The 27,647-nt window shown below is 47.9% G+C and overlaps 2 protein-coding genes and 1 non-coding gene across 6 annotated transcripts; 2 read left to right on the forward strand and 1 right to left on the reverse strand.

Annotated features, from left to right (window-relative positions):
• Positions 1–232: 232 nt before the first annotated feature.
• Positions 233–10,237, reverse strand: PPP1R14D (protein phosphatase 1 regulatory inhibitor subunit 14D). Of its 2 annotated transcripts, XM_074365913.1 has the most exons (5): positions 10,087–10,237; positions 9,418–9,658; positions 978–1,070; positions 740–772; positions 233–545 (listed from the first exon to the last, which is right to left on the reverse strand). In XM_074365913.1, exons 1-5 carry the CDS (start codon positions 10,101–10,103, stop codon positions 480–482), a joined length of 450 nt encoding a protein of 149 aa, XP_074222014.1. In that variant the 5' UTR covers positions 10,104–10,237; the 3' UTR covers positions 233–479. The 2 variants fall into 2 exon arrangements, with proteins under 2 accessions (XP_074222014.1, XP_010963458.1); XM_010965156.3 differs by lacking the exon at positions 10,087–10,237 and having other exon boundaries at positions 9,418–9,957.
• TRNAG-ACC (transfer RNA glycine (anticodon ACC)) lies at positions 1,385–1,460 on the forward strand. Its single transcript has one exon. It is a non-coding gene; the product is annotated as a tRNA-Gly (tRNA).
• A 5,590-nt stretch (positions 10,238–15,827) lies between the features above and the next one.
• Positions 15,828–27,010, forward strand: SPINT1 (serine peptidase inhibitor, Kunitz type 1). Of its 3 annotated transcripts, none has more exons than XM_074365910.1 (11): positions 15,828–15,967; positions 16,245–16,784; positions 22,921–23,045; positions 23,277–23,415; positions 23,508–23,678; positions 23,859–23,885; positions 24,226–24,351; positions 24,461–24,511; positions 25,206–25,376; positions 25,601–25,648; positions 26,082–27,010. In XM_074365910.1, the coding sequence occupies exons 2-11, from the start codon at positions 16,310–16,312 to the stop codon at positions 26,291–26,293; spliced, it is 1,545 nt and encodes a 514-aa protein (XP_074222011.1). In that variant the 5' UTR covers positions 15,828–15,967; positions 16,245–16,309; the 3' UTR covers positions 26,294–27,010. The 3 variants fall into 3 exon arrangements, with proteins under 3 accessions (XP_074222011.1, XP_010963632.2, XP_074222012.1); XM_010965330.3 differs by having other exon boundaries at positions 15,934–16,049; XM_074365911.1 differs by lacking the exon at positions 24,226–24,351 and having other exon boundaries at positions 15,959–16,784.
• The last annotated feature ends 637 nt before the right edge of the window (positions 27,011–27,647 follow it).

Genomic DNA, 27,647 nt, shown 5'->3' on the forward strand with positions numbered 1-27,647 from the left:
TTAGCCCAGATGCCCTCTGCTTGGCCTCTGGGCCTTGCTTCTGACTACTCTGAAGCAGAACTATGACATTTATCTTTGAATTCTCAAGGTCTATGTGGATGGGCAGATGGATGTGTGGATGGATGGATAAGGTGTATGGATAGAGCCTAATGACTCAGGATGCTGGCCTTCTGGTATAACACTTCACCCTCTTCCTCCCCCATCCCTCAGCACAGATATGCTCCACACTCCATTCAGCTGGGGCTCCTGAAGATTTTATCTACTTGGCTGCCAAGGAAAGCACTGGGCAACAGCCATGACTGGCTTCCAGAAAGCCCAGCTGACAGGAACTAGCTGTGACTGCACATACACAGGGGTGTCCAAATGTCCCTCTTCATTCTCCATATTCCTTGTCAGTGTCCCAAGGAGCTGTTTTCCTCTCAGCCCAGGATCCAGAGGTTCAGGGCCGACCTGGCAGTACTGAGGCTGATGAAGGTGGCTTATTTCTGAGGCCGACTGAGTCTCCGAAGTTTCTTGAGTTGACTGAGCAGCTCAGAGATAAAAGGCTGAGAAAGAAATAGGGGTGAGATCAAGGCATGAGGTCACACCCACCCACCACACTGCCCTCCTTAACCTCCACCTGACCTCATCTCCTCAGAGTCAGGGAAGGGGAGAAGGACCCAGGGCCAAACTTTCCTCTTCATTAACTGCTGCCCCACTGGGCCTTCTCTTACTCCAAGACCAGCAGAGCATCCCTTACCTCTGTGGGGCGGGGGCAGTTTTGGAGAATTGCCTGGTGGAAGAGAGCAGACAGTGGGTCCCTGAGCAACAGCAATTCTCCCAAGCCCCCACTCAGTCTCCCAGGAATACTCCCCTCTGAATTGGTTCTCCCCCACTGTGGATGGGGAGGCAGAGACTGGGTTCTTGGGTTCCCTTTGGTCCAAGCCCACCTTCCATCCCCCACCTCCTGGGCCTGGGGCCTGGTCCCCCCATTCTACCTCCAGCTGAGTCTTCTGCTCCTCTGTGGATAGTTCCATGAGAGCCTCCAGGTCAATCTCAGGCTCAGAAGTCTCAGAAGGAGTTGGGTGATCCTGTTTGGGAATCACATGGGACTCAGAGGAGGCTGGCCAACTGGTACCTGAGTGAAAGTTACTGGCAGGGGTTGACCCATCTTCCACTTTATTTCCCATGTTCAGTTTCTCTCCTCACCTTACTCAAACCATTCATTCATCCTTCCATTCAACAGTGACTGAATACCTACTGTGTCCTACCTGAAACAGTGCTAGGGTTCTTTAAAAAGAGGGTCTAATTGTAAGAGTTATACACATTGTTAGTAGGGATGTAAAATGGTGGAGCTGCTTTGAAGACAATTTAAGGTTCCTTAAAATGTTAAACAGAGTTATGGGGAGGTGGGTGTAGCTCAGTGGTAGAGTGCATGCTTACCATGCACGAGGTCCTGGGTTCAATCCTCAGTACCTCCATTGAAAAAAAAAAGTTAAACATAGAGTTATCATCTTACCCAATAATTTCACTCCTAGGTCTATTCCCAAGAGAACTGAAAACATATGTTCACATAAAATTTTTCATATGAATGTTCATAGCAGCATTATTCATATTCAAATGTCCATCAACTTATGAATAGATAAAGAAAATACGATGTAGCCATACAATAATTTTCAGCAATAAAAAGGAACAAAGTACTTGGGGGGAGGGTATAGCTCAAGTGGTAGAGCGCATGGTTAGCATGCATCAGGTCCTGGGTTCAATCCCCCGTACTTCCTCCAAAAATAAATAAACCTAATTACCTCCTTCCACCAAAAAACAAACAAACAAACAAAAAAGGAACAAAGTACTGATACTTGCTACAACATGGATGACCCTTTGAAACATATTAGTGAAAGAAGCCAGTTACAGAAGGCCACATATGATATGATTCAATTTGTATGAAGTGTCCAGCATTGGTACATCTATAGAGACACACAGTAGATCAGTGGTTGCCTAAGGCTGGGAGTGGTGGTGGTACAGAATGGGGTACGACTGCTTATGGATACAGGGTTTCTATTATGGGTGATAAAATGTTCTAAAATTAGACTGTGCTGATGGTTGTACAACCCTGTGAAAATACTTAAAACCATTGAATTTTACACTTTAAGTGGTAATTATATGGTATGTGAATCATATCTCAATAAATCTGCCTTTAAAAGTTAATATAGTCATTGAAAAGATTTAAGCAACACAGAGTTTACAAAATTAAAAATGAAAGAAGCCAAAGAGAATGAGAAGCCAGTCAGAGACTGGGAGAAAATATTTGTAAAAGATATAGCTGATAAAGAACTGTTAGCTAAAATATAATAAACAAACAAACAAACAAATAAATAAATAAAACAAAGAACCCTTGTAGCCAACAATAAGAAATGAACAACTCACTGGAGGAATAACTCTCCCAGGCTTCAGACAATACTACAGAGCTACAATCATCAAGAAAGCATGGTATTGGTACAAAAACAGACATATAGACCAATGGAACAGAATAGAGAGCCCAGAAATGAACCCACAAACTTCTGATCAACAAATCTTCAACAAAGGAAGCAAGAATACACAATGGAATAAAGACAATCTCTTCAGCAAATGGTGTTAGGAAAACTGGACAGCAGCATGTAAAGCAATGAAGCTAGAACACTCCCTTACACCATACACAAAAATAAACTCAAAATGGATCAAAGACGTAAACATAAGACAAGATAAAATAAACCTCCTAGAGAAAACATAGGCAAAACATTATCTCACATACATCTCAGCAATCTTCTCCTAGGGCAGTCTACCCAAGTAATAGAAATAAAAGCAAGAATAAACAAATGGGACCTAATCAAACTTACAAGCTTCTGCACAGCAAAGGAAACCATAAGTAAAACAAAACGACAACCTACAGAATGGGAGAAAATTTTTGCAAACAATGAAACCAACAAAGGCTTGATATATATAAGCAGCTCATATGACATAATAAGAAAAAAACAAACAACCCAATCCAAAAATGGGCAGAAGACCTAAACAAGCAATTCTTTAAGGAAGAAATACAAATGATCAATAGGCATATGAAAAAATGCTCAATATCACTAATTACCAGAGAAATGCAAATCAAAACTACAATGAGGTATCACCTCACACCAGTCAGAATGGCCATCATTCAAAAGTCCACAAATGACAAATGCTAGAGAGGCTGTGGAGAAAGGGGAACCCTCCTACACTGCTGGTAGGAATGCAGTTCGGTGCAGCCACTGTGGAAAACAGTATGGAGATTCCTTAAAAGACTAGGAATAGACTTACCATATGACCCAGTCATCCCGCTTGTGGGCATATATCCAGAAGGAACCCTACTTCAAAAAGACACCTACACCCCAATGTTCATAGCAGCACTATTTCCAATAGCCAAGACATGGAAACAGCCTAAATGTCCATCAACAGATGACTGGATAAAGAAGAGGTGGTATATTTATACAATGGAATACTATTCAGCCATAAAAATGACAACATAATACCATTTGCAGCAACATGGATGGACCTGGAGATTGTCATTCTAAGTGAAGTAAGCCAGAAAGAGAAAGAAAAATACCATATAAGATCTCTCATATGTGGAATCTTAAAGAAAAAAAAAGAACATAAATACAAAACAGGAACAAACTCATAGACATAGAATACAAACTTGTGGTTGCCAAGGCAGGTGGTGGGAAGGGACAGACTGGGATTTCAAAATTTGTAGATACTGACAGGCATATGCAGAATAGATAAACAAGATTATACTGTATAGCAAAGGGAAATATATACAAGATCTTGTGGTAGCTCACAGCAAAAAAAAATGTGACAATGAATATATGTCTGTTCACGTATAACTGAAAAATTGTTCTCTACACTGGAATTTGACACAATATTGTAAAATGACTATAACTCAATAAAAAAAGTAAAAAAATAAAAGAAAAAAAATGAACAACTCAATTTAAAATGGGCAAAAATCTGAATATCTGCCTCACCAAAGAAGGTATGCAGATAGCAAACAGTGTATGAGAAGATACTCAACATTAAACGTCATTAAGGAATTGCAAACTGAAACAGCAATGAGATACCATTACACACCTATTAAAATGACAAAAAAAAAAAAAACACCCAACCCTAAAATATTAACACCACCAAATGCTGATGAAGGTGTGGAGCAATACGAACTCTCACTCATTGCTGGTGGGAATGCAAAATTAGTATAGCCAGTTTGGAAGATGGTAGTTTCTTACAAAACCAAATATACTCTCAGTATACAATCCAGCACTTGTGTTCCTTGGTATTTACCCAAATGAGCTGAAAATATGTCTACACAAAAACCTGCATATGAATGTTTATAGCAGTTTTATTCATAATTGCCAAAGCTTTTTTGGGTGCAACCAAGATGCCCTTCAGTAGGTAAATGAATAAAGAAAGAGTGGTACATCCAGACAATGGAATATTACTCAGAGATAAAATGAAAAGAGCTATCAAGTCATAAAAAGACATAGAGGAAGCTTAAATGCATATTACTAAGTGAAAGAAACCAATCTGAAAAGCCTACATACTGTATAATTCCAAGTATATGACATTCTGGAAAAAGCAAAACTGTGGAAACAATAAAAAGATCAGTGCTTGCCAGGGTTTAGGGTGGAGGGAGCAATGAATAGGTGGAACACAGAGGACTTGTAGGGCAGTGAAACTACTCTATATGATACTTTTAGGGTGGATACATGTCATTATACATTTGTCAAAACCCATAGAACCTATAACACCAAGAGTGAATCCTAATAAGCAGTATTAACTTTGGGTGAATATGATGTGTCAATATAAATTCATCAATTGTAACAAATGTACTGCTCTAGTGGAGGGTGTTGATAGTGGGAGAGGCTATGCACGTGTGGGGACAGGGAGAACATGGGAACTCTGTACTTTCTGCTTAATTTTGCTGTGAACCTAAAACTGCTCTAAAAAATAAAGTCTTATTAAGAAAAAAAGATGTGCACAGCAAAGGAAACCATCAACAGAATGAAAAGATAACCTACTGAATAGGATAAAATATTTGCAAGTCATAAATATGATAAGTGGTTAATATCCACAATATATAAAGAACTCATATGATTCAATAGCAAAAAAAATCTGACTTTAAAAATGGGCAGAGGGGTTGGAGAGTATAGCTCAATGGTAGAGTGTGTGTGTAGCATGCACAAGGTCCTGGGTTCCCCAGTACCTCCATTAAAATAAGTAAATAAATAAACCTAATTACCTCTCCCCCCAAAACAAAAACAAACGTAAGTAAAATAAAATATATTTTTAAAATAGGCAGAGGATCTGAATAGACATTTTTTCCAAAGAAGACACACAGATGGCCAACAGGTATGTGAAAAGCTGCTCAAAATCGTGAATTATCAGGGAACAGGGACTTTCTGAAGTGAAAGTGGCATGCTGGGGCAGAACATGACTACCAGTACAGGTTGGTGCTGTGATTCATGCTAAGGTCCACCATTGCTTTTGCATCATCAGTGCAAATGTCAACATAGTGAAAAAGGCAAATGACATCTTGTTTTATTTATGCAAATAATCATGGACCCCCTAAAAGGGTCTTGGGAACCCCCAGGGTCAGAAAGGACTGGGAGGACTGGGAGACAAATCAAGTTCCACTCAGCCAGAGTGGACAGTCATCACTGATCATGCAGGAAATTCTGTAGAGATCTCAAAAGGACCATGCTTTACTAGGAGGGGACTAAGTTATTCCCTAGATTAAAGGCTACTCTAGATTCACCCCAAAAGAACTTAAAAACAAGCCTTGGAAGGATCAAACTGAACCACAACAAACTAACCTGCCTTCTGGAAAAAAGCCCAACATTCTAAAGGAGGAAAAAAATCCAGTTACCCAACAACATAAAATTCACAATGTCCAGCATCCTATCAAAAACCACTAGCATGCCAAGAAGCAGGAAATGTGACTGACAAGCAGGAGAAAAATCAGTTAACAGAAGCAGACCAGGTATGACAGAGATAATGGAATTAGCAAATGAGGTAAACACAAACATAAGAATGAGAGAAATGGAAGACATGAGAAAGAGCTAAATGAAGCATCTAGAGATGAAAAATACAATATTTTAAAGAAAAAAATGTACTGGATGGAATTAACAGTGTATCTGTCACTACAGAAAAACAGATTAATTAAACTTGAAGAAATAGCAAAAGAAACTAGCCAAAATGAAGCACAGAGAGAAAAAAAACCTGGTAAAAAAAAAAAAAAAGAGAGAGAGAACAGAACAGAGCCTCGCTGACCTGGGGGACCATATCAAGTGGTCTAACATATATGTTATTGGAATCCCAGAAGGTAGAAGGTAGGGCTGAATGATAAAAATACATTCTAATGATTAGAACGCTGCCTCTTAAAAAGGATTCATCCTTCTCCCCAAACTATTTTATATCAGTTATGACATTAACTATATGTATATTGAATATAGGGGATGTATTTCACTGAGAGTCAGATTGCCACTGCAGTCTGGTGTTGAGAATATGGGCTCATATCATAATGCAAATATTGTTTTCCTCAAGTATTTTTGAATTCTCAAAAAATGAGCAGATATATCAAACAACTCTTACTGAGGTGAACAAGTGTGATCTCCTCATGACTCTGTATCACATGTGCTGGTTTCCTGCCGGATGCTGCCTGATTTGACCCCTTTCTCACCTCCACTCTGTCCCCTTACTCCTGATCTGTCTGCCATGGAGACCAGTCATGGAGTAAAGCTCAGAGATGAGCTAACAAGTGTTTGTTTCACATTTTATTGACAATATAAGTGTAAAGTTGTAAGTTTAATAGATTGTTTCTCAAAATATCATCGCATCAAAAGGGCTGCATCAAAATATCAGTGTGACTAGGGGAAGATGTAATGGAAGCTAAAGGAAAGGAGTGTTTCAAAACTCTGGGGTGGTCAAGAGTGTCCCCCGCTGATGTATATACTAGCTTTAGCCCCACTGGTGACTTTGCCAAGAGGTCTCAGTAGAGTGGTGGGTACAGAAGTCAGATTACAGTGGTTTGAAAGGTGATAGAAAGGGGAAAAGTAAGTAAAGGCTGTTAGTGGGGACAAATCCTTTAAGGAGCCTTGTAAAGGAGACACGAAATAGGGGATGGTAATCAAAGGGGAGCATATTGTTAAATAAGAGTCTCCTTAAAATAGGAGAAACTCGTGAGGGTTTAAATCCCTGCGTAGAAGCTAAATCCACACTTCATTTCTGGACAACAGGAGCTCCAGGGCCCAAAGTCTGTTTTGTTGAACCTAGACTTGGTTCCTCTAAAGATCCTAAAGCAGGCTGCAAACCCACTGAGAAGAAGCAGGGCCCTCCAACAAAAGAAGGTTGGATCCCACTAAACTAAACAAAACATGATGCAATCCACTCCTGGATCTATTCCCGGTGGTGTTATCCAAAGTGGGCATGTGAGGAGGAGCCCCACTGGCTGGAGAGGGGCTCTATGAAAGTAGAACTGAGGCTGGGTATGCCTGGAGACTGGGTTGCCTCAATCTCTGCCCAAGATGACCAGCCCCTGGGGCTTCCCCAGCCTCTTGGCTGCTTCCTGCTGAAAAAAGCAGGGACTGGGAGAGGAACTGCCACCTGGCACCTTTGGACGACTGCCATGGCAACTGCAGGCCAGGTATTTTATTCCGGTCACTGCCTGGGAGCAGTCCTCCCACATGTCCTATTTTCCAATGTTATGAGCTTATTACTCTACAACTTTTCCCCCAGCCTTGATCTTGCAAAACAAGGTTCATTGACTAGTGTCCGTCTCTGATGCCTGGAAGGATTTGCCCTGAGATGTCTGAAATATGAGACTTGTTACGCAAATGTACAACAATCTGAAATTGAAACCGACACAGAGAGGGAGGGTGCTGGCAGGAGTAAAGGACAGTGATAGTGTCCTGCAAGGTCAGAGCAGACAGAGGCCAAGAAGGTTTTCCCCTCCCAGCTTTAGGGCATCTCCCTCCCCTCCACAAGTGGCCCAGGATGCTGCTGGGGACACAATCAATATCTGGACCAAACCAACACATGACCCAGTGAGCCTCACAAGATGGCCTGGGCCACATGCATTACTCTTCCCCATCCACAACTGCAGGACCACTGACACAGCCCTTACCTGGGAAAATTACAAGCCCTTGCTGCCCAAAAAAGAAAAGACAGGACCTTAGTAAGGAAGGAGAGAAACAAGGACCATGGTATGTGGACAAGGAGGACTCTGGTGCAGTGGTTCCAGCCAGCCACAGACTAGAATCACCTGTGGAGCTGATAAAAAAGACCAGTGCCTGGGCCCCACCATAGTAGTTTGAAATGCAGTTGCAGTGCAGCTCAAGCATCGGCTTTTTTCTGAAGCACTTTAGGTGTGGAGAACCACCAGCAGCCCCCAAAAGCGCTCAGACGCTATAGGCAGAGCCCTGGGTGCAGCTCCTGGTCCCGCAGCTTCCTGGTGCTATGACCTTGGGCTAACTGCTCAACATTTCTAAGCCTCCATTTCCTCTACGGTGAAACAGTGAAACAAACCTACCTAACGGACTTGGGGGGAGGGCTGAGTAAAAAGATGCAAGTCAGGTGCTGGGCACTCTGCCTAGCACAGTTAAGTGCTCAAAAAATGTTACTCTTGTTGGAGCAACAATTGTTACTACACTGGGATCCTGATTTGCAGGTGTCTACATTAAAAAAAAAAAGTGCCACTTTCCCAAGATAGGGTTGAGGGGAGTCAGCCAGAGCCAGGGCCCAGGCTCGGGCAGGTGCCGGCGTTAGCGCTCACTGTTGGTTCCTCTGAGTTCTAGTCCAGCATTATCCATTCTGAGATGGTGAGATGTTCTACGTCTGTGCTGAGAGCTTAGTAGCCATGAGCCACATGGGGCTACTGGCACTTGAAAATGTGGCTAGTGTGACTGAGGAACTAAAAATTTAATTGTATTAAATTTTTGTTAATGTAAAGTTGAATAGCTACACACGGCTGATAGCTACAGGAATGAATGATGTCGCTCTAGACAGGTATGTGTGTTGGGGGTGAAGAAAATAAAGACAGAGAAAAATAGCTCTTCTGCTGTCTCCTCTGAGCCTCAAAAAGTCCTACAAAGGAGATGTGACAGGCACCCATAGACCCATTTTTTTAGATTATGAAACTAAGTTTGAGGGATGTTAAGAGATCTGCCCCCAGATTATGAAAAGAGTGAGACACAGAGCCGAGACCAGAGGGAGGCAGATTTCAGGACTGCAAACCCACGCTTCACCTATGGGGAGAAGCTTTCTCTCCATGGGAGCATCTCACATCTGCCCTTCAGCTCCTCCTGAGGTCTCAGAGCAGTCTCTCCCCTGGCTCCCTGGCTGGGTCCCAGGCCCACCATGTTCCTCCACCCTCCCTGGGCTACCCACCTGGAAGAGCTCCTGAACCTGGGCGTCTACCCACTGCTCCATCTCCAGCCAGCGCTGGAGCTGCCCCCGGTCATACTTCACCGTCAGCCGGCTGGATCTCCGGGACCTGGAGGCTTTGGCGGGGTCGGAGTGGGACTTTGACTCTGAGTCTGAGGATGATATCCTTCTCCTCCCGGAAGCCCACTGGACATTTTTACTTGGATTCTCCTTGTCCGGGTTGGGAGACGTGCAGGAAGCAGGGCTTGAAGACAGCATGGAAGGATTGGTCTGGGCAAGGAGCTGGGAAAAACTGGCAGTCAGAGCAAGGGTGCCAGGGAATGAGGAGACCGAGAACAGAGGGAAAGGCCAGCAGGGAAGAAAGGTGGGAGGGATGGAGGGAGGGCCAAGGCTCCTGGAAGGTGGGGGTCAAAGATCAACAGGCCTTTCTTTGTCTGGTGCTGGAAATGCCAGTCTCCTGGCTTCTTGCCGCCAGTGAGTGGCACTCCCGAGCAGTGCCCTAGCCTTCCTTTCTGCAGCTGCTGGGGCCCGAAGTGATACAAACTGCAAACGAGCAAAGGTCAAGAGGGTACCATGCCTGGGAGGAGGAAGAGGCCCTCAGGTCCTGAGGGGTGTGAGGCTCTGATCTGTGCTCTAGGGCCAGCTCTGGAGCAGGACCTGAGTCATACTCACCTGAGAGCCCTCAGCATCCCACTTCCCTGGGACTAGATCCACCTGGGCCCCCAGAAGTTGCATTCACACGGATTCTGTAGGAGGAGGGTCCCCGCCTGGCAAAGGCTCCTGCTCAGAGTATGGCACTGCTGAGGGCAGAGTCTCACCAGGGATAATTAGGTGGTTATCTCTGACCCCTGTGGGGTCAGTACCCTTTTGTGTATGAATGTTAGCTGCCTTTAGCAACGTGATTTGTAGAGGAGGGCATATCTCGGCGGTAAAGTGCGCAAGCACGAGGTGTGGGTTCAATCCCCAGTACCTCCATTAAAAATAATAATAAGACAAAATGAAACCTAATTACCTTTCCTACAGAAAAAAAAAAAAAAAAAAAAAGGAACGTGATGGAAGCGGCACTCCCCTGTTGGCCCAGCCCTGTGTGTCTGCAAAGGCAAATTTATTAAGCTTGTCTCCCGAGTCCCTTCCCCAGAGGCAACTGCTTAGGAAGCCATATTTATCATCACATGACCCTCCCCTGACTCACGTCCTTCCTGACACAGAACAACCCTGCAGGCCTAACCGTTTACCCAGGTGTCAAGACCTAATACTTCTAGACATACTTGCATTCTCAAGGAAGGATGTTTGTTTGCTTGTTTAGTCTTTTGTAACAAAAATTTTGAAACTTTTTAGAAGTTACACAACAGAATAATACTGTACTTTAAAAAAAAAATTAAAAAGAACAGCTCAGAAGGGCAAATAGAAAATGAAAGTTTCTCTTTCCCTAGCTCCACTCTCCAGAGGCAACTCATCAACAGCTTCTGTTTTTAGTTCTCCTGTGACCACCCTTATTCCTTGGTGTGATATCATACATTTGTCCATTTGTCTTTTCAACATGAAAGATGAAAAATTAATTCCCTCAGTCACACTCCCTCATCCCCTTTACTTCCCACATTCCAATTTTTGTTTAGGTATTTCTTTTTAGGTCTTGCAGTGCTTGCCTTTATGATGCTGAGTTTCTGTTCGCAGTGTATCAACTTCAGCCATCACAAGCTGACTCCTAAAAGAGTTTTAGACAGAGGCCAGTGGATGAATCTTTAATGATGAAATTTTAGGCCCTAAGTTAACAGGGTAGGGGAGGTGTTTGAGGGCTGGAGGCCAGGATGGTAGCCTGGGAAAGCCCAGGCTTTGGAGGAAGACTGACAGATCCCAGTTCAAACTCAGCTTTGCCCTGCATTGGTTTTATAACCTTCAAGTTTCACAACCTCTTTGAGTCTGTTTTCTCATCTGCTGAATGGGTTTGGGAGAGGATTAAATGACAAGATGTATGTAAACATTTAGCATGATGTCCAAAACAGAGTCCCTTCTCAGTAGACATCCCTTTCCTTCCTTTCTTTGCCTTTTCATCTTCCCTGCCTTCTTGGTGAGGTTCAGTCTCAAAGGCTGACCTTGGGATTTCTCTGCAGTGGCTTCCTTCCTGGCCCTCTTTGGAAGAGGGTGGATATGAGAAGGGGGTAGGGAAGCCTCTAAAATGCAGCCTTAGACTCAGCTGTTACTTTGATGACCTGGTATACTCTCTGATAGGCAGTAATTATTAAGGTGTTTCCTTCCTTCTTCTGTTTCTGTCTTCCGAAGGGATTGGGAGCCTTTCCAGGCAAAGATCAGAAGAGTCCATGGGTTTTGTTCATTCATTAATTCATTCATTTAACAAAGATTTTGTCAGCTTCTCTGGTAGGCCAAGGATTATGCTCAATACTGGGAATTGGTGATCCAAAAAAGACACAGTCCCTGGCCTCATGCAACTTACAGTCTAGTGTAAAAATAAACATTAATCAACTAATCAAATAAATGAAAAACAGCCACATATTTAACGATCTGGAGAAAAGGTAATAGGTGCTATAGGATGTCTAGTGAGGATGTGACCTACCAAGTTGTAGTATTTGAACTGAGTTCTGAAGGATGAGTAGGAGTTAACTAGGCACAGGGACCAGCAGGAATAGATCTGGCAGATCAGGCAAAGTCCCTGTGGCAGGAGAGAGAGGGTGAGTACAAAAGACTAGAAAAAATCAGTGGGGCTGGAACAAAGAGATGAGGAAGGCAAAAGTGAGCTATGAGGCAGAAAGGGTGGAGGTATCTAGGCAGGGCCCTGTGAACCATGTTCAAGAGTTTTGTCTCTATCCAAGAGCACTGGAAGTCACTGCAAAATCTTAAGCAAGGATGGCTGGGAAGGCTGACATGTTCAGATTTAAGTTTCCAAAAGATAAACTTGGCTGTTGAATAGAGAGAGGATCAGAGGGTGCAGAAAGCCTGAAAGTCAGTTGGGAGGCCATTGCTGTAGAGCTTGACTGGGGGCTGTAGTGTTGTTGATAGTGAGAAGTGGACAGATTGAAGGGCTATTTAGGGGGTAATATCCAACAGAACTTGGTGATGGATTGCAATATGCAAGCTTCATGAATGCCTACACTGGAACACAGATGGGTTCATGCATGGGGCCTCTCTGAGCCTGTTTCCTCATCTGTAGACTGGGAGTTGGTGAGAGTCTACATGAGCACACAACATGGCCCCAGTGAAGCTTGATGGCACACAAATGAGTTATGCCCATTAGTTCTAGAGTAAGGCTCCTTATTTACATTCTTCCATCTCAGCATTGACCTGCGCATGTCACCATTCACCAATAAGTTTGCCCAAGATAAGGGAACTCCAGGTTCAAGATAAAATAGGAAGAAAACCCACCAGCACCACAGGGTCATAGCAGGGTGGGGAAATAAAGAGCATGCAGGCCTGGCCAGAGGTGAGGGTGTCTGCCCTGCTCTCCTGGCCTGGCCTGGCTCCAGTGGTGGGATAAAATAAGCAGTAGGCAGACCCCATCAGAACTAGGCTGTTCTCAAATGCTTTTTTTCTTATTAAATTTTTTTTATAATAAAAGAAAAACATGTTCATTTTATTTTATTTAATTTTTTTAGCTGGAATCCTTCCCAGTTAAAATATGTTCATTTTAGAAACATTTCTAAATTTTCTAAAACGTTTCCCCATAATCCTGCCACACAAAAACCACCACTGCTAGCATTCTGGCAAGTTTCTTTCTAGTCTTTTTGCTATGCATATATATTTAATATAGTTAAGAAAATGCTATGTAAAATATATAATCATTTAGAAAACTTTAAAAAATATTATTCAAGAGATGTTTTAAAAAAGACATATTCATTGTGTAAAATTCTAAAATACACATAAATCTAAATGATCTGTTTGGTGTTTTTTTTTTTTTAAATTGAAGTGTAGTTAGTTATAGTGTGTCAATTTCTGGTGTACAGTGTAATATTTCAGTCATACTTATACATACATATATTTGTTTTCATATTTTTTCATTATAGGTTATTACAAGATATTGAATACAGTTCCCTGTGCTATACAGAAGAAATTTGATTTTTATACAGAAGAAATTTGATTTTTATCTATTTTATGTATAGTAGTATTTGCACATCTTGAACTCCTAATTTATTCCTTCCCACCCCCTTTCCTCCCCCCGGTAACCGTTAAGTTTGTTTACTATGCCTGTGAGTCTATTTCTGTTTTGTAGGTAAGTTCACTAGTGTCTTCTTTTTTCTTTTCTTTATTATTATTTTTTAGATTCCACATATGAGTGATATTATATGGCATTTTTCTTTCTCTTTCTGGTTTACTTCACTTAGAATGACAATCTCCAGGTCCATCCATGTTGCTGAAAATGGCATTATTTTATTCTTTTCTATGGCTGAGTAGTATTCCATTGTGTATATATATACCACATCTTCTTTATTCAGTCATCTGTTGGTGGATATTTAGGTTGTTTCCATGTCTTGGCTATTGTATATAGTGGTGCTATGAACATTGGGGTGCATATACTTTTTGAATTAGAGTTTCTTCGGGATATATGCCCAGAAGTGAGATTATTGCATCATATGGTAAGTCTATTCCTAGTCTTTTAAGGAAACTCCATACTGTTTTCCATAATGGCTGCACCAAACTATATTCCCACCAACAGTGTAGGAGGGTTCCCTTTTCTTCAAAAGGGTGTGACGCATTTATCGTTTGTGGATTTTTAAATGATGGCCATTCTAGCTGGTATGAGGTGATACCTCATTGTAGTTTTGATTTGTATTCAAATTGCTAATTATTCTCTGATAATTAGCAATATCGAGCATTTTTTCATGTGCCTATTGGCCATTTGTATGTCTTCATTGGATAAATGCTTGTTTAGGTCTCTTGGTTTGTTTTGAGTATATGGACCAATGTGTGGGAAGTACTTAGGAACAGGGTTTGGACATTGTTAGGGCTTGATAGATACAGGTTTTTGTAATGGTGTATATGATGGAAGTAATGATAAATTGGTGGTAATAGTACCATAAGGTAATAGTCTCCTGTGTTGGGATTCTTGTGTGTATAAGGTATTGAAGGAGACAGGAATCAAATTTTAACAAAATCCTTTCTTTCCAGTAACTGCACAATCCTAGGCTTCATTCCCAGTGTACCATCTTTGCTCTGTGTTCCCCACTGTGTCTGGGATAGTGTAAAACTCCAGAAAATCCAGAGAAGGGGAGACAGACCCCAAATTCCCACCCCAACATCCACAATATGGGCAGTTGGGGAATGTTGCAGTTCAGCCAGGGAAAATGATTGCAGGTTTGGCTACAATGACCTAGTGGGCAAAGCTGCCCTTAAAGAGAAAGTAGGAAGACTGTTCCCATTGGGTGGGGGGTTGTTAAGTCATCATGGAAAGGCTTTGAGTCTCTTTTTGGGGAGAGCATTAACAGGATCAATCTTGCTCTGTAAAGAATGATTTTTAAGAGAATGGTATTTTTAAGAATGGTCTTTTCTTCACTCAGGAAAAGCAAGGAGTCCGTGGTTGTGTGAAATTTATTAACTCGGCTACTTTGATGAGCAGGAACCCCTAGCTTCCAAGGATGGCACTTCACTGGAAGAGAGCAGCCAGCTCCTGACCAGGAGCATCCCCTTGGTGAGAGAGGAGAGGGATTCTGAGCTCCAGGGAAGGAAGTAGCCGACCAATGAGGCTAACACAGACTCAGCTCCAACAGAGACCCGAACGTAAATGTTAGTACAAGATGAGGAAGGGCCTCCAACAAAAAGGAACCACTGCGGGTCAAGCAGGGAAGCCTGGCCCTGGGAATTCGCCTCAGTTTCTCACTCTGGCAGAAAGGAGGGCTTCCGGAGCTGGCAAAGGCGGCGGCGACGACGGGCATCCCGGATTCCGGTTACCGAAGGGGCATTCACACAGCTTCTGGGATCTCTTCCCGCCACGGGATGGAAATGAGTCCCCGAGGGCTGACCATGACAGCGAGATCATTTGCGTCGGGCTTTTCCCCATTTCTCCTCCTGCAGCAGCTTCACTTGCGCCTCAGGCACGGGTCTGAGAAAGCTGGTTCCGACTGGAAAAGAAAGCCGGAGGCAGCCGCCCCAGAGCACCCGACCCTTGGGTGACCGATTCGCTAGAGCGTCCTGTCCTGGCCTCCGGGGATAGGGGTGCACTTCTGGGGCGCGGGATCCCCCCTACCTGAGGCTGAACTTGGTGGAGCCGGCGTAGAGCAGCCTTGAGGGGCGCGGCCCGAGGCAGGGCACCAGGGCCTATGAGCCCCTTTGGGAACCAGGCTGCGGGGAAGGGGTCGGGGATCGCGGGGACGCGCGGCAGGCGGTCCGGGAGCTGGTGCGGTGAAGGCTCGGCGGGCGTGGGCGGGCCGGCGGCACTGGGGTTAATGTCTGCCTCGCCCCGGCCGCGCTGACTCAGTTTCACCAGAAACCAGAGGGGAGGAGGTGGCCGATCCCCAGCACACCAGGCATCGGGGCGGAAGCGGCGTCCCGAGCCGCGCTGGAGGCCGGGACCGGAACCTCGGCCCCACCCCACTCACCTGCGCAGGTAACCCGGGTCTGGGAGAGCGAGGCGGAGGCGGAGCGGGTTTGGAGCATGCCCTTTGTTCTGCGCCCGTGCGTGTGTCCGGGTACGTGAACTCTAGCCGTCTAGTGGCTGGGTCGCGGGAGTGTGCGTAAGAGGACCGGGCCTGCGTGCCCCACTTAACTCCCGGGGTGCACGGTGCTCCTCCGTCCTCCTCTTCACTTCCTCCCGGCCGGCCCGCCTCCCTTGAAGTCTCCTGGCTGATCCGGTGTCTCCTCCTCCCTCCCCTCCCCTTTCTCAGGTCGCTAGCACCCTTGGAGCCCAGAAGCCCGCACTGTGAAGGTGACCCCTGTGGGGAGGAGGGCTATGGTCCCTGGGAGGACGATGGCGGGGGCCTGCCTCTCCCAAGCCCGCACTCTGGCGGTCGCCGTGTGGCTTCTGGGCGCAATCGGCCTCCTGCGCACCCAGGCCGGGCCACCGCCGGTGCCCCCCGGTCTGCTTACGGCAGACAACTGCCTGGGCCGCTTTACCCCCGGGGTGCCTGCCTTCGTGCTGGACACCAACGCCTCGGTCAGAAACGGGGCCACCTTTCTGCGCTCCCTCACCGTGCGCCGCGGCCGGGACTGCGTGCATGCCTGCTGCAGCTCCGAAAACTGCAATCTGGCGCTGGTGGAGTTACAGCCCGACGGCGGGGAGGACGCCATCGCCTCCTGCTTCCTCATCGACTGCCTCTACGAACAGAACTTTGTGTGCAAGTTCGCACCCAGGGAGGGTTTCATCAACTACCTCAGGCGGGAGGTTTATCGATCTTACCGCGAGCTGCGGACCCAAGGCTTTGTAGGTAAGGACGAGGGTGGCGGGATGGGTGGATTTGGGACGACCCAGAGAAGGGGCTGGTTATGGAGTCCTGCGCGAGGCCAGCATCAGAAAGGAGTTAGGAGGAGAGACCCATTCTACCCCAACTCCTCCTTAGAAGTAGGCTGCATAAACAGTAAATGAAGGACACAGGCTACAGGAATGGGGAGGGGTGACATTCTAGAGCCCAGAATGGCTCCTAAATTCAGGATGGAGAGTGGGCTGGTGCTCTGTGATGTGTGTATGGGAACGAAGAGGCAGCTTCTGGGGATTCCCACTTCTGGCCCTAATAGGCCTGGCCAGGGCAGAGAGTGAACTATCTGGAGGCCACCTGGTGACTAGATAGGTATTCCCGGACAAGCACTGTCCTAGGCACCTTGAGGCCATCAAGTGAACCTGGTGAAGGATAGGCTCCATCTCCACTGCTGGGATTGGTTATAGCATCTCTCTGCACCCTTCCTCCAATGTATTGAACTTTCGGTGGTCTGAGGAAAACTGCCAGATCCCCAGAGTATAAAAAACAAACCCAGTCTGGGGGGGTGACCCAACTAGGGAGGGAGCAGTATAGAGGCTCTGGGGTGGGGGTGAGGAGGGTTGCTGGCTGAGTCAGCCCAATGGTATGTATACCTGGTAGGGAAGGGATGTCATCTCTCCAGGCAAGTGTATGTGTGTGTGCACACTCGTAAGCAGTCAGGGCTCTTCCTGCTTAGGATCTGGTAGCCAAGCTGTCTGCTCACCTTGTTTACTTCCAGGGATAAAGGCAAAGTGGGACGTGGGGCTCCTCCTCTTTCCTTCTGGGACTGAGCAGTTAACTGGGATCAGGGCCCCTCCAGAGACCTTCGTTCCCCATTCTCTCCACCTGCTATTCTGGCCAGGTGGGGCTCCAGGGCAGGGATGGGTCACACTAATAACCTCTATTAGTACTTTACAGTTTGCTGATTGCTGTGCCACTCAGCCTCTCACTTAGGCATCATGACAACCACCTCTGAAAAGGGTGCTATTAGTAGTTGTCCCACTTTTTAGATTAGGAAACTGACTCCCATGTTAAATAATTTGCCCAGGATAACACTGCCCACAAATGGGAGACCTAGGACTCAACCCCAGGCAGGACCTCCAAAATTCCTGTGCTCTTTTCCACATAAGAGCACCTTTCTGGTAGAAAACCTGTCTCTGACAGCCTAGCGGACAACAGAACCAGAGACTGGGGTACCCAGGGGCCAGGACTGGCTGGGGCTGAGTCGCGGTGCTCAGTTCTGGCAAGCGGAGAAGGGATTTCTCTGCCCACCCTTTTCCTGGTTAAGGGCCTGCTCTTCTCCCCGTCCTCCCAATAGCTCTCCTGGAGCTCTGAGGAGAGGTGGAATGGAGATTCCGGGAGGCAGACACTGTCTCTGGGCTAGGCTGGGCCACTGGTTCCCTCTGGATCAGGGCCTGAGCCTGTTCCACAGGAAGCAGCAGAGTGTAGGTGGTGATGACTCTAACTGACCTGAGATGCCTGTGCCCTCCCTGCTCTGACAAGACCCATCGGAGTCCCACTGCTGAGCCAGTGCCTAAAACTCTGGGGTCTGGTCAGGGAGCAGAGCTAGACGAGGCTTTCCTCTTCTGGAAACCTCCCCACCCCCTAACTGGCCTAGCTGACAACTCAGGATGGCGTGGAGATTTCCTGGGGCCTGTGGGGAGCTGGCTAAAGCTTAGACTTAGCATGAACCCTAGCCATTTCAGGGCACTGCAGTGCTTGGGTGAGTGGAGGATGCTGTGCGCATGTCAGGGAGTCCATTCTCAGCTAAGCCTGGCCAGAGAGGTTGGAAGTGGGTACAAACATTATGGCATCCTGGAGGCTAGGCCAGGGTAGACCGAGGCAGGCAAGGTAAGCGAGTGTTCAGGGGTTTTTTGATTCTTGCACTGGGGAAATCCCCCGCAGGGTGGTTCGATCTGTTCCCCTTTCCCTGCCTGTGGCTAGGCCGGTCCAATCCAGATTCCTGGGGCCTCCTGAGTACCTGGGTCCTTCCTCTCCCTTCCGCTGCTCTCCCCCACTTTCTGAGGGAGGAGTGGCTTAGAAGGTGGAGTCTGTTGCCCTGGAGATGTCCTGAGGCCTGGTAGCTGGGGGAGGGGCTGGCTTTATTGCCACTCTGGCCCTCTGCTCTCTTGGGGGTGGGACAAAGGGAGTGGTAGGGCAGGGCATCTGCCCCTTGCTCCTAGGGGCTGGGACTTGGAGAGGACCAGCTGCTTGTGGGTGGACATTGCTGATTCGGCCCAAGGTCTGACATATCACTCTGCTGCCACTTCCACCCTGGGGGCCGATGGGGCTAGCCCTGTCTGTCTGCTAAGTAGACTGCCAAGTAATCTGTCTTCTTTCCCCTTTCAGACTGCTGATTACTTTTTGAAAAATGCAAGGAGGGAGGAATGGGCTCCTCCCAGCTCACTGCCCCCTTGGCTTGGCCTCTCACCTCAGGGCCTGGGGCTGGCCCCTGCTGGGCCCTCAAGCCACCAGGCTGAGGTTTGGTTCCAGACAAGTACTTGCCTGCTCTCCCAGCCTTACTTCCCCTCAACCCCTGTAACCTTGGTTCCCTTTTCTCATTCCTGGAGGCCTCTGCACCTTCTGACATGTTTCTCCTTTGAAGCTCTCCTCTCCCATCCCTTTGCTGTCACTGTGTGTCCTGTTCTTCTCACTTTTGGGACCACCCTCTGTGAGTCCCCTATTGACTCTGTTTCCTCTGCCTCATCAAAGAGGACTCCCTGTGACTCAGCCTCCTACCAGGTGTTATTATCTCTTTACCTTTGCTTCCGTTGAACACACTCTTTCACTTGACACACCCTCCGCAGAGCCTCTGTGGAGGGCAGTTTTGGCAATATCCATCAAAAATTGAAATGCACATAACATAACCCTCAACACAGTTCCACTTGCAGGAACTAATCTTGCGGCTATACTTAAACATGTGGAAAACAACTTACCAGCCAGTCACTCACTGTACTGTTTATAAGAGCAGAGAATTGGAAACAATCTAGGTGTCTGTCAACACATCCTATAATTGGATACTGTGGTGCTGTTTTAATAATAATAAACCCTGAAGCAGCATGGGTTAGTTCTTAGGAAGAAAGGAAGAATCCAAATTAAGAGGATACTGGTGGACTGCTTAAACATGTTGTAAATTATGGCACATTCATACAATGGAGTACTATGCAACTGAAAAAAGTTTGTTATGTGTTGCTATGAAATGATTTCCAGTATGTGTTAAGGGAAAAGCAAGACGAAGAACCTGCATGCTTGTGAATTCAATTCTCTCTCTCTTGATATTTACACATACACACACACACCCAGACTAGTAAGAGTGGATGCCTCTGGAGAGAGGAACCTGAAGGGTTAAGAAGAGGGGACTTAATTCTCACTACCCTTTAGTATTTTTAAAATTTTTCATTATGTACGTGTATTACCTAAGCTAAAAACAAAAACAAAACCGTAACATTATAAAGGCAATCAAAATCATAGCTCTAAGCAGGTATGACCTGCAGTGTGGCACTTTGATGTTTTGGAGAGAGCGTGAGTCAGAAGAACCTGATTCAAATCCCAGCCCTGCTGTTTAGAAACTCAGCAACCCTGAGCAAGTCACTTAACCTCTTTGGTGTCAATTTTCTCATGTGGAAAGAAGGCATTTGTGGCAGGATGGTTAGGAAGGTAGGCGATGTAGATCGGGGTCAACAAACTTTCTGTGAAGGTTCAAATAGTAAATATTTTAGGCTTTGTGGGCCATACAGTGTTGGTTACAACTGCTCAGCTCTGCCATTGTAATGTCAAAGCTGCCATCCACAATATGTAAATAAATAGGTGAATCTGTATCTTAATTTATGGATACAAATTTGAGTTTTATGTGCTTTTCACATGTCGCGGAGTGTTATTTAAATTTTTTTTCAATCATTTAAAAATATAACAGGTGGTGGGCTAGATGTGGCCCATGGGCCGTAGTTTGGCAACCCCTAATGGAGATGCTGCAGGTAAAGTACCTAGCCTGGTGCCAGGCACACTTCAACAAGGGGCAGCTTTGTTAATGACTCCAGATCTTTCTCCATCTCTGGCTTCTCTGGAGCTCCCACTGTGCACCTCCCCTCTGGATGGTTTTCCCTCCCTCAAATTCAACTTCTCTCTGACTAAAACCCACATGTTCCTGCTCTACCTGGTTTCCCTTCCGCTCTTGCCCTGGCTCTCCTTCCCCAGTTCCCAGCACCTGTCAGTCACGGAAGCCTGAAGCGTCTGCCCAGAATTGTTTCTCACATCCTCCTTTCCATCTCTCAGCTGTCCCTTACTTTAGATCACTCCTGTTGCATCTACCTTGAACCCCTGCACTGGTCCACTGGCCAGCCTCCTTGCCCCAGAGGAATAATTCCAAACAGATAGGTAAACAGATGCTGACTGGAGCTCAGGAGTTTCCCTGCTGCCTGGGCCCTTGACCCCTCCCTTAGGACTCCTGGACCTCGACCTGGCATCTAGGAGGTCAATGTCTAGTGCAGCCATGGCTGCAAGGACTTTGTGCTACTGTTCACAGCCAGTGTCTGTTTCCTTCCTGTATCACCAGTTGTTAAATATTTGAATGTCACTCCTGGTGCGTCCACATGCCCTGACCCAGCATCCAGGGCCCTTGGAGGTCTATTCCAGGCAGGCTGGTCTCCTTAACGTCCACCAAACCAGCCTTGCAAATTCCTGGCTCGTTGCTTTGGTTCATCACGTTTTCTGCTGTCATCTGCAACACAGAACATTCTCCCCTACAACCAAACAAATTTAAAAACAAAAGAATCAAAAAATCCCTTCTGTCTTCTTCACAAGCCTCGCCTTTTCCCTCTGACTTGCCACTGTCTTTCCCTTCTCTGAACATCCATTTCCTGTCTCGTTTATGTACCACAAATCCCTTCATCTTGTTGGGTCTTTTGTCCCATGTTGCCTCATGCTGTTGGGTCTTCTCTGCCTAAGTGGCCCATAACACCCTCAAGGGCATGTGTCAGTTTCCTAGGGCCACTGTACCAAATTACTACAACCTGGGTGGCTTAAAACAACAGAAATGTACTGTCTCATAGTTCTGGAGGCCAGAAGCCCAAAATCAAGGTATTAGCAGGGCCACGCTCCCTCTGAAAACCCTGGGGGAGAATCCTTCCTTGCCTCCTCCAGCTTCTGGTGGCTTCAGCCATTCCTTGGCTCCTGGCTGCATCACTGCAGTCTCCTGCTGTCTTCACACAGCCTTCTTTACCTTCCCTGCCTTCTCTTTTCTAAAGGCACTTGTCATTGGATTTAGGGCCTACCCAGCCAATCCAGGATTGTCTCATGTGGAGATGCTTAAATCAATTAATTCTGCAAAGACCTTTTTTTTCCCCAATAAGGTCAATTAATGAATTCTGGAGATTGGACACGGACATTTTGGGGAGGGGGGCACCATTCAACCCACTGCAGGCAGGAATCCTGCTTTGTGCTGTTTCTCTCTCCAGCCCTAACCTGAGACTCGAGGAAGCCTCAGGCACGGGTACCCTCTGGTCGAGGGAGGGCATGGTTCCCTTGGGTCCTCTTGTAACTAGAGGCTGAGTCTGTCTGAGATGGCAGAGGCATCCTCCTCCGTGGCCAATCATCCTGGGACACCCAGGCTTGACACGGCACAGCCTGGGGACTCTGTGCTTAAGGCCTCTATCCAGATGGGTTTCTCAGCAGTGATCTAGGCCACAGAGTAAGGGGTGATGGTGTTAATTACACATTAACTTATCTGGCTTTTCAAAAGTGTTGTTACTAACTTTTTAAAGCAATTATCACAAGTACCTGCTTATTATAGAAAACAGGAAAAGCCCCCCTTCCAAATATATGTGCATATATATATTTTTTTTTTTTTCTCCCTAAATGGGATCAGATGGCAATGTTGCTCGGTAATTTGCTTCAGAAAGTTGGTTTTACAACATAAAAACGTCGTAGTATAATATATCTAAATAGAGGACAAGAAGGTGGTTTGGTTGTGAACGCCCATCTGTACCCCTGTGCAGGCTGCCAAGTCTCAGGTTGGTCTAGGTCACCCATACGGCACCAACCCCTCACCCTAGGAGAGATCCTGTCCATTCAGTGAGAATGAATACCTCACCTTATCTCACCTTCCTCTCAGGGTCCGGGATCCCCAAGAGCTTGGCAGGCATAGACTTGAAGGTACAGCCCCAGGAACCCCTCATGCTGAAGAGTGAGAACACAGACTGGCACCTACTGCAGGGTGACACAGATGTCCGGGTAGAGGTGAGACACTGGGCTGGCTCCCTGACCCTCACCTCAGCTCTCCAGGGCCCCTTTTTTGAGGCCATCAGCCAACCCGTGGCTCCAGACAGGGTGGGGTGGATAGGAGCTGAGGATACACTTAATACCAAGTCCCTCTGCTCTCCCCAGTGGGGGTGGGGGGTTGGCTAGGGGGACCTGGGGCAGCCCAGGGGCATCGAGGGGTCCCAGCCTGATGGCCACTCCTGTGTGTAGAGGAATGACCCGGACCAGGTGGAGCTGTGGGGACTCAAGGAAGGCAGCTATGTGTTCCAGCTGACAGTGGCCGGCTCAGAGCAGCCAGAGAGCACGTCCAATGTCACAGTCACCGTGCTGTCCACCAAGCAGACAGAAGGTGAGGAAGGGGGTGGGAAGTAGCACTAGGAGCCACCCCCTACCTCAGTTGACTGGGCCCGCAGACCCCCTCACCAGCTTTCCTCCCTCCAGAATACTGCCTCGCATCCAGCAAGGTGGGCCGCTGCCGAGGCTCCTTCCCCCGCTGGTACTACGACCCCACGGAACAGATCTGCAAGAGTTTTGTCTATGGGGGTTGCTTGGGCAACAAGAACAACTACCTCTGGGAAGAAGAGTGCAAGCTCGCCTGCCGCAATGTGCAAGGTGGGCCTTTGCAAAGCAGTGTTGGGGCTCAGGTCACTTTCCCCCAGGGTAGGTGTTACCTCGTCACAGGTCAGGGAGGTGGGTGGGGGAGTCTCCTGTCCCCAGGCCCCTGTCAGCTCATCCCTTCGCCCTTCGGGGCCTGGCCCTGCCTACTCTCACTTCTTGGTTTTTCTCTCCTAGGCCCCTCAGTGGAAAGGCACCATCCAGGTGGGCTTTGCTCCTTTCCCTATTCCTCTCACCCCTGCCAGCCCTCCAGCCCTTATCAGGTCTAGGCCCTGACCATGTTGCCTTGGCCCAAACCAGTCCTACCCTCATAGGATGTGGAGGACCACAAACAACCCACCCCTTGCAGCCCAGCATCCTCCTAATCTGGGTCTGCCCATTTTGCGTGTAGCAGGGTTTGGGGGGCGGGGGTGGAAAGGGAACAGGGGTTGGGTCATGCTGTCGCATTAGGGTAGAAAGGGCCAAGTAGATGATGGACCCTTGGTACTTGCTGGCCTCTGCTGGAGCCTGACCTCACCCACTGCCCCGTCCTGCCCCCACCCAGTGTGCTCTGGCACCTGTCACTCCAGCAAGTTCCGCTGCAGCGATGGCTGCTGCATCGACAGCTTCCTGGAGTGTGACGACACTCCCGACTGCCCCGACGCCTCCGACGAGGCCACCTGTGAAAAATGTGAGGCCTGGGAGATGGAGGGGCGGTGGGCAGCCGCGGGGAGGGCTGGACCGCTTGCCCTGCCCCTCTGAGAGACCCTTGTTGAGTCTCTGATCTTTCATCTTTGCAGATACCAGTGACTTTGATAAACTCCAGAGGATCCATTTCCCCAGAGACAAAGGTGAGCTCCGGCACAGGTCCCCTGGGTCAGGGCTCCACTGCCGTCCTCACTCATCCCATCAACATACCAAACGGGCCTGCTGGGTGTACCAGGCTGGGCGCGCCTCCTGGGCTTTCCTTCTGTGTTTCCCAAGCATCAGACATCCTCTTAACACCTTCAGAAATTTAGTCATACCCACGTGTCGCTGAGATGTTACTGGTTTAACTTACTGTATTATAAAGGAAATGTTACATAACTACCATAAATGGAAAGCCTCTATTATGTGCCACAAATTGAGACTGACTATTTAAAAAAGTACAATGAAACATGGTAATCAATTCTAGCTGGACAATGTTGCCTGCCAAGGCCCAGATCCTGAGCTTTCTTTGTTAAAAGTTAGACCATCCAGTGATAGAGAGAAAACCAAGTCCTTGATATAATCAGGAATGCTGAAAGAAAATTGAAAAAGATATAGTTATGTGAGTCAGCCTAGGGTAATTCTGGGCCTAAGATTACTCTCCTGGATTTATTCCCTTGCTTCTGGCAACACTGCAGATGGGCCAAATATTTCTGGGGCCCCTGAGGCCCTCACTGAGTCACAGCCATCCTCAGCATGAGGTGGCTTGGGAGGTGACATGCAGCAGCCATGTGGAGCCTGGTGGTGGCAGGGATGCCTTGTGGACACTCCCCCCTTTGCCTGCTCTTTACCCCCCAGGCCACTGCGTGGACCTGCCAGACACCGGCCTCTGCTTGGAGAGCATCCCACGCTGGTACTATAACCCCTTCACTGAACGCTGCGCCCGCTTTACCTATGGCGGTTGTTATGGCAACAAGAACAACTTTGAGGAGGAGGAGCAGTGCCTTGAGTCCTGTCGTGGCATCTCCAGTGAGCCGGGCAGTGGGGGAAGAAGATGGGGAGGGGAAGGGCTTAGCTGGAGCACTAGAACACTGGGCTGTGTCCCAAGGCCTGGGCTGGTCACACCTCGTCCTCAGAGCAGCTGGAATGGGGGTGGGAGAGGATGGCAGTGGGGGGGTCTGGGGCACTGCTGAGGAGTGGCTGAGTCTCTGAGCCCTTCAGATTGACTTGTTTCTCCCCCTATCATTTTGTAGAGAAGGATGTGTTTGGTCTTCGGCGGGAAAGCCCCGTTCCCAACACAGGTAAGCCCCAGTCCGCCCTGTCACCACTGAATTAGGTATCAACTCAGGGATCAACTCCACACAATTGGTTGTGACTGCCTAAACCTGTGTTGAGAAGGATCCTGAGGTTGGCTAAAGGGACAGAGCACCACAATCAATAGTGATACCTGCCATGGGCAAGGGAGAAGCATAAAAATGCACGTGCTAGGGGTGTGCCATCAGAGTCCCAGGCCCCTCCCTGTGATGCCTGCAAGGAGAGCAACCTGGAGCTGAGACCGAGGCCCATCAGAATCCCTCCCACTGAGCTCTCAATGGAGCTGTTCAGCTGCCCGAGGGCCAGAGGTCCTTCCACACCCGGCATCCACTTGCCTTGGTCCCTTCGATACAGAGTAGGGGTGGGTGTCAGAACTAAGCAGGTTCTGGGAACGCTGCAGTCAGCCCCTTCCTCCCCCAGGCTCCATGGAAGTGGCCATCGCAGTCCTGCTGGGCACCTGCATCGTGGTGGTGGTAGCCATCCTGGGTTATTGCTTCTTCAAGAACCAGAGGAAGGGCTTCCACAGACACGGCCACGGCCATCCCCCACCTCCTACCCCCACCAGCTCCAAGGTCTCCACCACCGAGGACATGGAGCACCTGGTCTATTACCAAACGACCCGACCCCTCTGAGCCAGGGGCTGCCTTGGCCCTTGAGCCAGGGGCTCTCGAGGGCTTTCGCCAGCTCTCACCTGGCCCTGTTTCCTCCTTGCCGAGATGGAGGCCTGGGCTGGGGAAGACTTTGAGACTGTATACCTCCAGCCTGTTTCCCAGACCCATTCTGCCTCCAAGACCAGGGCTCAAGCCTGGCTTGGAGGTGTCTCAGCTAAGCTCAGGCTGCTTGTTCCTGAGAATGCTCAAGGGTCTGAGAGACGCAGAAAACCTTTGAGCCAGGAGTCCCACACACGGTTGACCTGTTGGCCTAGGATTTCAGAGGAAGATTTGCTTCCTGTTCAAAGCTGCCTGCCCCCACCGCATGGCCTTGGGAAGGGGCCTGGGGTGGCATCACAAGCTGGAGGGCCCAACCCATCCTCCAGAGCTGCCCCTCCCACTCTGCACAGTCCAGGGCTGGGGAGAAGGACTTCCCTGTATGTTTTGTTGTACAGAGTTGCTTTTTGTTTATTTAATGCCACGGGGCTGGGTGAGAGGAGTGGAAAGTGGCTCTCTAGTGCCTGCCTCCTCTTCCCCTTCCCCCAAGAGTGAGCCCCAACCTGGCCCACAGAGCCAGATCCTCTGTATCCTCCCCCACCCCCCGGGGCACTCCGACATCACACTCCCACCCCCACCCACTCCCCTACTTCCCACAGGCCCCATTCCACCCTCAGTGTAATAAAACGATTTGTTCTGTGAGTCTCCTGCCTCTGCTCTGTGGGCCAGGAGAGGGACAGTGCTGCTGGGGGGAGATGGGGCCGCCCTGTCCAACCGGTTCAGGCTTTGGTCACCCTGTTTAGCAGGTTTTCCCACCCTTCCCGAAACTGTCCTAGCCCTGGCCCCTGGGGGCAGGGAGAAGTGCCAAGTCTGACCACCAGAGGGGAGGGAAGAGAAGAGGAGGAGGGGGAGAAGAAGGGAGGGGAGGGGACAGAGGGCTGTGGAAGTAGGGGGCCTAGGGAGGCTGGGGCACTGTTTCTTCCTGGCTTGAGCTTGTCAATGAGCCTGTTCAGTAGCTGAGGCCAGTTTTAACTGCAGTGTGTAGTTAAGGATGGCAGGGGAGGGAGAGTGTACAGGCTTGAACCCTGATTCTTATGTCTACTCCTTTTGGTTTGGGGACAGGGTCCCATGTGGCCACCCATCGAAGCCTTTGCTTCTTCACAGGAGTGTAGCTGCTCCCCAGGCTCTGAGCTCCTGCCCAGGAAGGAGCCTTTAATTGAGGTGCTCCCCTCCAACCCGCACCCCTCTGTCTGAGCTACCTCCTGGGGCCAAAAAAAAAAAAAAAAAATCATCCTTTGAATTCGTTTCTTCATTTGTTCAACAAACTATTGAGTGCCTC

This window comes from Camelus bactrianus, chromosome 6, assembly GCF_048773025.1.
Source record: "Camelus bactrianus isolate YW-2024 breed Bactrian camel chromosome 6, ASM4877302v1, whole genome shotgun sequence".
Classification (NCBI taxonomy): Eukaryota; Metazoa; Chordata; class Mammalia; order Artiodactyla; family Camelidae; genus Camelus; species Camelus bactrianus.

Excerpts from the sequence above, each read along its gene's own strand:
- PPP1R14D (XM_074365913.1), bottom strand. Across the intron at positions 773-977 it reads AGCAGAAGACTCAGCTGGAG|GCAATTCTCCAAAACTGCCC; the intron begins GTAGAATGGGGG and ends CTCTTCCACCAG. Across the intron at positions 546-739 it reads ACTGCCCCCGCCCCACAGAG|CCTTTTATCTCTGAGCTGCT; the intron begins GTAAGGGATGCT and ends TTTCTTTCTCAG.
- SPINT1 (XM_074365910.1), top strand. The coding sequence starts at position 16,310 with ATGGTCCCTGGGAGGACGATGGCGGGGGCCTGCCTCTCCCAAGCCCGC. Across the intron at positions 23,886-24,225 it reads AGTGGAAAGGCACCATCCAG|TGTGCTCTGGCACCTGTCAC; the intron begins GTGGGCTTTGCT and ends GCCCCCACCCAG. Across the intron at positions 24,512-25,205 it reads CCATTTCCCCAGAGACAAAG|GCCACTGCGTGGACCTGCCA; the intron begins GTGAGCTCCGGC and ends TTTACCCCCCAG.